This window comes from Rutilus rutilus (assembly GCF_951802725.1).
Source record: "Rutilus rutilus genome assembly, chromosome: 21".
Classification (NCBI taxonomy): domain Eukaryota; kingdom Metazoa; phylum Chordata; class Actinopteri; order Cypriniformes; family Leuciscidae; genus Rutilus; species Rutilus rutilus.
In genome coordinates this window covers 12,930,573-12,942,641 of record NC_140226.1, presented here as the reverse complement: position 1 = coordinate 12,942,641, position 12,069 = coordinate 12,930,573, and the positions used below count along the sequence as shown (strand labels likewise).

At 37.2% G+C, this 12,069-nt stretch overlaps 2 protein-coding genes across 2 annotated transcripts; both read right to left on the bottom strand.

The window, feature by feature from the left end:
- Positions 1–673: 673 nt before the first annotated feature.
- Positions 674–6,386, bottom strand: pnn (pinin, desmosome associated protein). Its single transcript, XM_084392735.1, has 9 exons — positions 6,225–6,386; positions 4,212–4,283; positions 4,060–4,128; positions 3,887–3,962; positions 3,705–3,799; positions 3,519–3,594; positions 2,914–3,069; positions 2,653–2,791; positions 674–2,390 (listed from the first exon to the last, which is right to left on the bottom strand). The coding sequence occupies exons 1-9, from the start codon at positions 6,335–6,337 to the stop codon at positions 1,213–1,215; spliced, it is 1,974 nt and encodes a 657-aa protein (XP_084248861.1). The 5' UTR covers positions 6,338–6,386; the 3' UTR covers positions 674–1,212.
- Positions 6,387–7,165: 779 nt separating this feature from the next.
- gemin2 (gem (nuclear organelle) associated protein 2) lies at positions 7,166–11,061 on the bottom strand. Its single transcript, XM_084394130.1, has 10 exons — positions 10,809–11,061; positions 10,213–10,297; positions 10,033–10,122; positions 9,884–9,943; positions 9,674–9,787; positions 9,508–9,552; positions 9,342–9,410; positions 7,649–7,759; positions 7,443–7,501; positions 7,166–7,348 (listed from the first exon to the last, which is right to left on the bottom strand). The coding sequence occupies exons 1-10, from the start codon at positions 10,925–10,927 to the stop codon at positions 7,312–7,314; spliced, it is 789 nt and encodes a 262-aa protein (XP_084250256.1). The 5' UTR covers positions 10,928–11,061; the 3' UTR covers positions 7,166–7,311.
- Positions 11,062–12,069: the final 1,008 nt, after the last annotated feature.

Sequence of the window (12,069 nt, the reverse complement as noted above, 5' to 3'; positions counted from 1 at the left end):
GTAACTATGTGGAAATAACCAGATACTCATTCAACGGACAAAAACCCGGCAGAAGACCTGGGGAAATACAGCATGTTCTTATGGTGCTTTGCAAAGCACTACTGCCACCATGAGGTGGGGAAAAGAACATATTACTATTGCATATTTCATTATGGCTGCATTTTACTAGTTCACTTCTATTCAAGTACAACCTTGTCTCATGAGCATTCGGTTTTATCACAGAATTATTTATGCCTGTACAAGAAATATAAACATGAAACCATTTAATACCCATTTATTCAGTTTTGATTTTATGTATTTTTCTTTAGTTTTTGCTTAAGAAGTTGCTCAATAACAGCTGCATACAATAGAGCAACTTAAATATAAATATTAACCAAGAATAAATGTGCATTTCTCTTAAATTGTACGGTTTCATTTAAATGCAACAATAGTTTCTCATAACTTAATCTGTTAAGCTAAAATAGTTAATTCTAATGTTAAATAAAACAGCATACATCTTTTAGGCTAAAATAGTTAATTCTAATGTTCAATAAAAATAAAACAGCATAAATGTTTGTTTTACCAGTTATAATACTGAAAGTAATGTCACTGCATACACAATCTCAAGTGATGCTAAAAGTGTGTAAAACCATTTAAAATACACATGTGCAAACATGAAAAACCAAGAACAGAATCATGAAGAGAAATTGTTTTTAATGTTTTTCCCCATGTTAATGAATGATTTATACAAAAAAAGAGAATTTTGCTCCAACAAGAAAAAGAACCTAATCACTGTAAGATACTGTCAGAATGGATGCTTCATATTCACAATGTAAAAAAAAAAAAATTAAAAAAAAATCACGTTAGTATGGCATCACATAACTGAAAACGTCAGTGGCTACTGTATAACGGGAACTGGCAACACCGTGGTGGATCAGCAAGAGAAGCATATTTCAAGCATTGTTTTTGTCATAAAGTGAAAGGTCTGATATAGCATGAAACCAATAGATTTAGAGTGATGGGTTTTAAAAGCAGTTTATAAATCTTAAAAATTCTGAGATACACTGAAATAACCAGTTGCCAGACAAAACTAGAAAAAAAAAAAAACATTGGAGATGGAGACTTCATATGTAAAACCCACTCAAAAACGATAAGGCAACTGCACCTCAAAAAAACTATAGTAACCACACGACGGTCTTGAAGAAATTATGCAAGACTGGAAGCATCATGTTCTTAACGTCGATCCTTTCGATCAGACTTCCGATCTCTCTCGCTTCTGGAGGACCTTCTTCCTTCTGAACTCGTTCTCTTCCTGTCAGGTTTGGAGTTCTTGTCTTTAGACCCCTTGCTTTCCCGTCCGCTGCCTTTGGAGGACTTGTGTCCCCTCTCACTGCCGCTCTTCCTGCGCTCCCTGTCCGACGGTCTCCGGCGGCGTTTGTGGTCTCGGCCGTCTCTATCCCTGCCGCGGCTGCGGGAGCGGGAACTGGAAGACGACGAGGAGGAGCCAGAGGAACTGCTGCTGGAGCCACTAGAAGAAGAGCTGGATCCACTGGAGGAGCTTGAAGAGGAACTGGAAGAAGAGCTGCTGCTACTTCGGCTCTTGCTCTTCTTTTCCCGGACTTTGGCCCGTCCGCGAGCGTCATCGGCCTCCTCGCCAGCTTCCTTTGCGTCCGCTTTGGCTCCTTGCAGTTGGACTGATGGTTCTTGGCTCTGCTCTTGAGACGGGACTACTGGGTCAGGTTCAAGCTGTGGCTGTTGGGTCTCAGGCGCAGTGTCATCTTGTTTGGTGTCATGCGTCACAGCAGGAGTTGGGACGTCCAGTTGAGACTCTTTACACTCTTCAGGCTGTGTTTCCATGTGGCTTTCGGGGGTTTGCTGAGAGTCCGTTACGACGTCCTGCTGAGTCTCATTCTCTGTCTCCTGCTCTTCCTCCCTTCTCACATTACCTACCTCTTCAACTATGGCTTCTGGACTCTCAACCTGCAACTTACTCTGTGTCTCAGCCTCCCTCACAACTTCCGTGACCTCCATCTGCTCTTCCTCGTCTTCCTTAACCTCAACCGCTCCCACATCATCATCATCCTCTTCCTCCTCATCTTCCTCCTCTGCCTTTCTCTCACTCTCCTCATGTTTATCTTTCTCCTCTGCCTGCTCCTGATCCCCCTCCCTCTCTCTAATCTCTGCTTCCACCTCCACTAAATCTTCCTCCTCGTCCTCAATCTCCACATCATGCCTGTTACCTGTCCGCCCTACTCCAGCCTTACCCTCCTCTGGATCTTCTTTCTTCGTCTCTTCAGCCCGACGGCTATCCTCCATTTCTCTGTCACCTGTCTTCTGGGACTGACGCCTTGGCCGAGCCTCCATTTTGTTGAGCTGCTCTGCAAAGGCTTCACGTCTCTCATCAAACACACCTGGAAATTTGACAAAATATTATATCCATACATTTATTTATTACATATATATCTATTTTAAGTAGAGAAAAAAAAATTTGTGGTAGTAGTATTTCACAAGTTACTTTTAAACACCTCAAACAGTATTTAAAACACCTTTTTAGGTGCAATGAAAATATCAGGTAAAATGTAAATATACCAGGTGTGAACAGGATCTAAAATATAAGCTGTGAAAATGGAGAAAGAAAACGGAGAAAGAAAACAAGTAACAAGACAAGCTTACCATTTAATTTTTTCTGAGACTCCTCCAGGAGCTTTTGAGTAGCGGAGCACATTCGCCCAGGCAGGTAGAAGATCGGGGGCTTGGTCTTCGTGCGAATGAACTTGATGAGCTTAGTATTATGTGCATTCCATTCTTCTTGCTGGAATTACAGGAGAACACCAATGCATGTATGGAAAAGTCAGACCAAGGACAGTCTATCCAAAAAAAAAAATTACTGTCTGCAAGCATACAATAAAAGAGCCCTGCAGCTGAGACGCATACCAGTTGAGCGAGCTCCACTTTGTGCTCCAGAAGTCGCAGCTCTGTTTGTTTGGCACGTCTTTCTTCAAAGAGCTCTCTCCTTTCACCCTCAACTTTTTTACGCTCCTGTTCTGCTTGCACTTCCAATTTCTGCTCAATTTCTTGGCGTCTTTTTAACTGGAGGGGGAAAAAAAAAACATGAAGTTTTAAAATTAAAGCAGCACTTCGTTTCAGATGCAGTTTGACTAAGTGTTGTGTGCAATTCGCATGAACTGAATACAAAAAGTGGATTGAAATTATTCAGCTTTGAAGGACCCGTTGAAAAAAAATATTCTTCATTCTACACCATGCAGGGATGGGCGAACTTGGTCCTGGAGGGTCAATGTCCTGCTGAGTTTTTCTCCAACCCAAATCAAACACACCTGAAACACTTAACCAATGTCTTCAGGATTACTAGAAGGCTAAAGGCAGGTGAGTTTTATCAGGGTTGCCCTCAAGGACAGAGTTTCCACATCCATGCTCTAGACAAATTTATCAGAAAATAGACTCAAAGGAACCAAACAAAAGGACAAAACATAAATTTTTTTTAAAAAAGACCTAGTACAAAATTCAAAGCATGTGTCTACCCGATCTGTGGACACAGTAGACTCCTGTTTAAACTTCTGCAATGTTCCCATCAATAGGCCAAACATGCGCCGGTTTCTGAATGAGATAAAATAATTTGTAAATTAATTCAAGAAAATTTGCAGTGGAAAACCAAGGAAATAAATGATAAAAAACTTTGCAGGCATTGCCCAAAACAAAAGCAGTACCTCTGCTTTCCTCTCTCGTCCATGGTCTGATCTTGAATAAGATCTCGGCGCGTACGTTCTTTGGAGGTAGCAACCACAGATGACTGCAACGCTGGCTATAGATAGAAGACAAAAACATGATTCAATAAGGGGACAAATCTAAATGGGGGAGGTGGGAGAGGGGACAAATGTGGTCTGCATACTTTTTTGACATCGTCATCATCCTCAGCGTCGCTGTCATGGCGTGAATCTCTCCTGGCTCGCTGATCCCCCGCCAGCCTAGTTTGACAGACAATTTGTAAATACATTTTGGAAACCTGCAAACATGAACATTAATAACATATCCAGAAATAAGGTAATTGCTGAGAGATCTCACCTCAAGAGTGCCCCTTCGATGTCCCTCTGTTTGGCTGGGGGTCCTACGCCGCTATCTGAGAGTCCACGCCTGAGAGGGGTTGACAGAAATTAAAGGACAAATCCAACATGTACTTATTACAAGCAGTTACCAAGAAAAGAACAGATTCTTACCTCAGCAAATTGATTCCACGCCCCCTACCTCCACCTGGGCCTGGGATGGTCAGCCTCCTATTTTGACCCGGTCTAGAAAAGGCAAAAGTTACAAGATGCACAGTTAATAAGCACAGCTTTAAATAAAAGAACAGCAAATTTAACCTCAACTATGACTGTGCAACTTCTTGCTTAGAAACAATGTAAGCTTCACAATCACTAGGTCAGTGGACATTAACTGACAAGCAAAGGACACAGAAAACAGAAAAAGCGACCTTTAAAATGGAAGAGAAACCGCTTTGCTTTTGCTACATTCACTCATATTCTATGATACTTTGGCACAAATTCATTACATTCAGCACAAAGAATACTAATCAAACCATGAGAAAAAAAATAATTAAGGATAAAAAAAATGCAACATGAATTAAAGCCAACCACAATGTATTTTGCACATTGCAATAAACAAAACCTTGTCTAATTTCAGACCCCATTAAAATCACAATATTGTTTTGTAACCTTTAAGCCTCAAAGCTAACTGTCATGCTAGTATAGGAAAAAAAATTATAAAGTAGCAGATACAGTATCTTCTGCAAAAATTTAGCAAAACTATAGAGTGCAACTGGCATGTTCGGGAAGTAAAAATTCTCTTTCTTCATAGGTAAATTGAATTTGAACAATAACTTGTAAACCTTTAAAGACAGACTTACTGTGGTCAACAAGTTTAATAAATGGTACATACATACTTTTGTTGAATCTGTCAGGTCACATTATTTCAACTTCAAATAATCATGTTTAACAGCGGAAATCCTGGTGAAAACTACATTAGCTAGCAATGATTCTGCTAATAAATTTCAAATCAAAGAAACAAGCAGCAAACTGCGGCAAAATAACACTCACTCACTCAAATGAAGCGCTGAATAATATATATATATATATATATATATATATATATATATATATATAGTTAAATGTACAGTCTAGTACTGTTTTGTCTTTTTGCTTCAAAGGTTCTAATGTTGAGATTCACCTCGTAGCTGGTTAGTTTGGTTTATAACTAATATCACAATGGGGGGAAAAAGAAATTGGAAAAACCACTTCTGGAACCAAAGCTGCTGGAAAAAAAGTGGGCACTGTTGCACTTTATTGATGACTAATATTGCACTAGATAGATTTGTGTCAAATTAAACGCATTCTAGAATAAAGGCCTATAACAATAAAAATAGTTCTAAATATAAAATAATAGCAGAGTCCACACCAAAACTATAATGGCATAGAGAAACGATACCTTTGGAATCACTTTCACCACAAGTTTTGTGTGTGTGAACCATAGGTTTTAACGGTCCTAAAGAATGACCCGCCCCATGATGCTCTGACACGTACCAAACCACGTTCAAGTCTGTCACGTAAATAATAAAGCCTATTGGATATTAAAATAAAGACAATACCTCCCTCGTCCAGTTTCAATAAGAAATAAACAGGGTTAGAGCATCCAGAAGACATTTTGTTACTTTTGTAGGATAACACATTACGATACTGTGTTGGGTCTCCAAAGATTTGGATGAAAAGCCAGAAACACACATCACTTGCCATTCAAACAAAAAGAAAGCAGGAAGTCCTTGCAGGACTAATGTATAACCTTTACTAATTTCAAATGCAAGTAGTTAAACTCTAAGGACCAATCTTCGAAGAGAACCTCATTTTTTATCTAATTAACACGTTACTAAGGCCAGATTTACAACCAGCCTTCATTATACAGAATCTATTTTATACTGCGTATCACTGCTTGCAAACAGATATGACGCTTGCTCTCCAGCATAATTATTTATGGGGCTTATGTGATTAAGATAGCTCTGAGAGATCATTGCACAAAAATAAAGACTAATCAGAGTAATATGTCGATGATTTAATCGCTGAAATGTATCACATGTGATACTTTAGCTTGTGCGCTAGCCACAATCTTAGCTTGCTAACAGGCCCTGGCTTATTTTCCACCAAATAAACGTTACTGATTAAAACGCTTTCATCAAGTAATACCTCAGTTCACCCGGATCTCTGCCGGTTAGTTTTCGAATATTTTCGTCCACGCTCTTTAAGCTTTCCTTGGCTTTTTCCAGCTGGTCTTGCAAACTTCGAACGGCCACCGCCATCTTGCTCTTCGTTTTCCAGCAGCTGCGCGTGGAGCGTCGTGCGCGCGCTCGGCTCAATGAAGGCGAGTAGCACTGATCACATGACCACATGGGCGTTCCTGCATATCGAAACCCCACACACAGGTGGCGCGCAAGAGCCGATAATGTGATTGACAGGATCATCGTCGAGATACAAATAGTTTTCGGTCTGTAATAGATACTGTTTACCCTTCATTGCAACATTTTCTCAGATTTTCAAATATGGCTGATAACAGTGACAAAGGTCCCAAGATTTTTCAATCATGAAAAATATTACAAATATGCAAGAAACCCCATAAATGAGCTAACTATATATTATTTTGTTTCTTTATTATTCATTTTGACCAAGTAGTTTCTTAAGAAATCTCTCATGATCTCTCTTGCATATCACTTCTATAACATTTAGTTATCTTTTTTTTTATTTTCACTCATTTAAATAAATGCTAATAATTTACTTGTGTGAGAAAATTGAACTGAATTCAAAGCATAAATATTTTCCAAGTCAATAATAACATCAAAAAATAATTACAATTACAGAACCATTCTTAAAGTGTCATACACTTTTTGAAAGAGATATATATTTTATTTTAATTAGCTATTTAACAAATTTTTTTTTGCAAGGGACATTTCTTTCATTTTCATTACATTTTCAATAAAAATTGGATGATTATTTGTTAGTTCTTTGCATGGTTTTGGACAACAACACCATGACAAAGAAATACCAAGAAGCCAAATTTGTGTTTGCATTTTATGTCAAAAATGACCTTTTATTTGATAATACCAATGATTCAAAATGACAGTCATTTGTAGTTGTAACAGGTCTACTTTAATATTACACAGGATTAAATGGAATTTGGCAAAATAGTCTTTCTCTATTCTACAAAATCTCCAAAATATCTCTCATAGTTGCTCCGATTCACATGAATTTTCTTCGCAAAGCCTCTTCCATCTGTTTCTCAGTCTTTGTCAGCCAAATCATTTTGCTCAAAATACCTTTAACAGAAAGAATTGTGATTATACTTCATAAGAACACCTGCACACATTTCAGGGAACCCTAAATCTGGTTATAACAGTACATGTCAGTTACCTGGCAACAATACAGATCATCAAGTTAAGAGCTGACAAACGATCATCATCTTTGCTCTCCTGGAAGAGAAAAATATTCAGTCTATTTTAGACAACCTATTTTAGGCTGTCAACAAACAAGCCTTCACTGGCGCAACTGCAATGGAAGCAAGGGAGAAAATAGTGACACTTCAGTTTTTAATTCAGAGCAAACCAAAAGGTGTTTACCAGATTGGCACGCACTGTTGAGCAGCGTCTTGCCAACTCTCTGATAAGGGAATGTGCTTCGGGAAGCAGCGGCTTCTCAAGGCACGCTAGTAATGCATATAGCCATCTGCCCTGTGGAGATAAATGTTAGTGAATGCAATGTACAGATAAACTGAGTTAAATACAGTTTAATAATACCTTTACATTTTAAAGGAAAACATGGTGTTCATGCAATCTATTAAAGTCACCATGAAATCAAAATTCCTGTTTTTTTTATGGAACATTGCAGTATTTATTATAAATGATTTATTTGTGCACATCATTATTTTTAAATTCATGCACACGTGATCTTTAATCAAAATAACTTCCACTCTTCTCTGATGACGTGTTCACTGGTGCGAGGGCGGGGCTACCTGTCACTCACCTGAGATCGACCAATAGAAAACCACAACAATCCAATCAATTTCTGATGGACAAAATCGAGTCCCGCCCTATATTTTTTTCTTGTTCAAGAGGCTGTTTTACTCAGATATATGCAGTGGAGGCCAAAATACACAAATCAAGTACTTGACTACAAGGTACTTGATTTTTAATGTACTTAAGTATTCAAAGTAAAAAGTACTGATCAATGAATGTTTATTTTGTAATTTCATATACTTTTACATTAATTTTATATTATATATTTTCTATAATCTTACTGCTCAAAATACCTGGGAGAGGGGGAATGCTGGGTTAACATCATTATGAATTGTCAGTTGCCAGCAATAGTCAGATTAGTGGATGATTAGTGATTAGTGGATGCAGATACATAATATGTATTGTGTGTTGACAAATAATAAAGACAGACATCACATAGGGATAAATGCATAACATTTTAAAATGAACGCTATGCAAACATACTACTTTTATATAATTTGAAATGGCGGGGAAGAATGCAAGTGCAATATTTGTATTATTTTAATGTTATGTTTTGTTGTTGTTTTTTACTTAAAATCTACACAGTTGAGATGGTGATATAGACATGCCCACATTCAAGCATTACAGCTCACCCTTTTACAGCAGATTTAGTTTACAAACAACTGAGTGTAGTGACCTAAATATGATTTTCATTTACAAAAATAAATCCTAAAATTCGTCATTTGTAACTTACCTTTCACGCCTTTGGTCGCGTGTACTCTCAAACTCAGAGGATCTCCGAGTTCTCGGCTCATTTTGAGTCAGACTTGTAAACTCAGTTAACTGGAGACTGAATGGATCATTGAATCGGTGAGTTGTTTACTCGAGAACAGTCCAATTTGTAAATGGATAGTTTGGTGCGATTAGCGAACCGATTTAACAGGTTCATTGAAAAGAATCAGGTCGTTCACGAATCAGACACTGCTATTGCGTCTCGGAGCGCCTGACAATTTCTTCAGTTCAAAATAACGAGTAACGATATGTTTTAATGAAATGTAGTAAAAGTAAAAGTACGGTATTATGCTGTGGAATGTAGTGAAGTAAAAGTTTCTCAAAATAAAAGTACTCCAGTAAAGTACAGATACTTGAAAGATTTACTTAAGTAGAGTACGTCAGAATAGGAAAGAAAAGACTATCGCAACTTCTGTTTCATGGTGACTTTAAAGACAAAAAATTCGTTAAACATTTCTCAAAAGAACAATATCAAAGACAGGTCCTGATGCATATGGATATGACAAACTGGAGCAATTGAACTCACCAACTGTGGTACAAAGTCTCTCTCCTCAAACCAAATGATTAAATACTCAAGCACCGCAGAGATGGTTGACTGAACAGAGAATAGAAATGAAACGACAATTAAATATTCAATTAATACGTGATTTATATGTGAATAATCATCACAGCTGCAATCGAATGACAGTTACCTGGTTTAGTTTGCTGACAATGCTCAGGAAAGGAGGGAAACCAGTCTGATAAAAAGGGATTCAAGAACATCAAATCATGACAGAATGCTCATGGTGTGATAATCTACTTCATGTAATCCATTCATGCTGAAATGTGTTGATAATCTGATAAAGGCGGAATTAGTACCTTGACATAATCAAGACCCGGGTTAACGTTGTCTTCTTTTTTCAGCTGAATGTCAAGACAAACATTCTCACCCAAGCAGAACCTCCTCCATCCATCCTCATCTTCAGTTTTGGGCTAAAGGGGGGAGAAGTATTTGCTTTTTTAATTTTATTTAAAAAACAACAACACCTTTTTCATTTTAAACTTCTGTCCACATATTAATTGTCTTACCATGACAACATTATCATCCAAAAACTGAGCTTGCCAATGCTGACGATGCTTGTTAACGCTCTGAAAACAAGAAAGCAATTGACGATACTTGACAAACAAATGCTAGATGAGTACAAGTAAAAGTAACCAATGCAGTTAAAATTGAACACCTGTCTGATTTCTGAAAATTTGCTGACTTCTTGCTGCTGCCATTTCAAGCTAGGAGAGAAACCTTGAGGTGCGGCCAGACAACCTGTGATCTGTGAAATAAAATATGCAAAATAATTATTACACACATAAGATTTACAACATACTACCATACTTGTAGACTGTTTACTCGTCTCACTCACAGATACATTTACAGATTGTTTCTTCTTCAGCTTCTTTGGATCAATTTGTGCCACAACAACATCTGGGAACAGAGACGCTTCCTTCCTGTAAAAATATAATGCTCACTGTAAAAAAACAAAAACAAAAAACATACAGTTGCATCTGAAAAATAATTATTTAAAATATTATATCTTATAAGAAATATCCTCTTCCCTGTCAAAAACAAAAAGTCACTGTTTGGATTTAAATAGACAAATACTTAAGAGTCTATGATTGGATCATAATTGCAGTGATTATTATGTATCTATTCAATACAAGATGGACTCAGAGTTAAATACAAACACAAATATTAAGTACTCTACGTACCGAAGGAGCAAAAATAAGAAAAATAATAGAATAAAATCTAAATCATCATATGCAAAACCAAATAAACACAGAAAGAAAGCATCTGTTTTTTTTTGTTTGTTTTTTTTTTTTGCAAGTTGTATTTAAATTATATTAATGATCTAAACTGTGCATTATAATAAGTAAACCTGGTGCTTATATAAATAAAGTTCTACTTGCGTCTACATTGAAAAGATATAATATTGAAGAATGAAGATGCAGAATGACTTACTGGACCTGTCTGAGATATTCTTGTGGGTTTCTGGGCGGTTCGTTTAAATTATATTCATCTGCGTCGCAGGACTCCACGGGCAGAAGTCTGGGCATCAACTCCTCCACATCTGACTTCATGTCTTTGCGTTATTTTCTCTGCGCGATCAAAATAAATCAGCATTCATAAGTCGCTGTTGCACGCTCTCGATGTGCTTGTCAACCTCTCCATTTTGAAAACACTGGGCACGATGACGCCCAATGGACGCGACGGTTACCGTGGTGAATTATTCGCTCGCTACGATACAGATGGAAAGATGTGTAGTGAGTGACATCTGTTGTTTGGGAGCAATATGAAGGCGAAGGGACTATGCAAAAATAATGGTATAGAATATATAGAAGTAACTTAGAATATGAAGAATTTTCAATGCTATTCAAACTTTTTAAGTGCCAACATTTCCCTCCTGGAAGTGAATTTCAGGGACATTTTGATAACTTCATATGAGGGGATTAAAAAAAACACACACACACGAAAACCCATTGTGTCACCCATGCTATATTATGTGAATTGAATCAATTCAATGAAATTAAGCATGAAAATAATACCCACTAGACTGATAAATGAAATAAGGGTTTGTTTTGCTGGCAGAACTTCAGACTCTGCAGACCTTTGCTCATTCTGATACTCCTATCAGGAGGCTAATCGTTCCTCTAACAACTCTGTAACTGAGTAGGCTGACATGTTACCGTGATGCACTATGAATAAGTTATTATTGTACTGGAAAGACCACTCGATCTATTATATTCAAAACTATAATGAAAAGATTCTGACCTATATCTTTGAATCACTCTCCGCCGGTATGGGTTATGAAAAGCATTTGTAGGCTAACCTTCCTGCTGAATATTTTCTGTATTCATAATTTCTTTATTCATTCTAGAGTAGACGACCACACTTTTAGTCGCACAGTTATTATCTTAAGTGATTGAACTGATAATTTAATGAGGTTAGTAATATTTACTGTGCTTGTTTTACAAGTCTTACAAGGCCTGTTCACACCAAGAAGGAAAACTATAATGATTAGCGTATACACACCAAAACACAATATCTTTCTGTTTATTCTAAGCATCCTCTGCAGTTTCTAATTGGCTGTCAATGTTTTTTATCATTCATCAGCTGGAATTTTTTTTTGTAAAAGTTATTCCAATTATATCATTTCTCTATGTTGTTATTGAATAGGCCTAGTTGTTTTAAACTAGTTGTTCTAGAATGTTTTAAACTTTAT

Bases quoted from the DNA above. Each gene is read 5' to 3' on its own strand.
- pnn (XM_084392735.1), bottom strand. From the start codon at position 6,337: ATGGCGGTGGCCGTTCGAAGTTTGCAAGACCAGCTGGAAAAAGCCAAG. The intron at 3,963-4,059 runs GTGAGATCTCTC...CTGTCAAACTAG, and splicing joins ATCGAAGGGGCACTCTTGAG to GCTGGCGGGGGATCAGCGAG. The intron at 2,391-2,652 runs GTAAGCTTGTCT...TCAAATTTCCAG, and splicing joins GTCTCAGAAAAAATTAAATG to GTGTGTTTGATGAGAGACGT.
- gemin2 (XM_084394130.1), bottom strand. From the start codon at position 10,927: ATGAAGTCAGATGTGGAGGAGTTGATGCCCAGACTTCTGCCCGTGGAG. The intron at 10,123-10,212 runs GTGAGTGAGACG...TTTATTTCACAG, and splicing joins AACAATCTGTAAATGTATCT to ATCACAGGTTGTCTGGCCGC. The intron at 7,502-7,648 runs GTAAACACCTTT...TTTCTCTTCCAG, and splicing joins CAACAGTGCGTGCCAATCTG to GAGAGCAAAGATGATGATCG.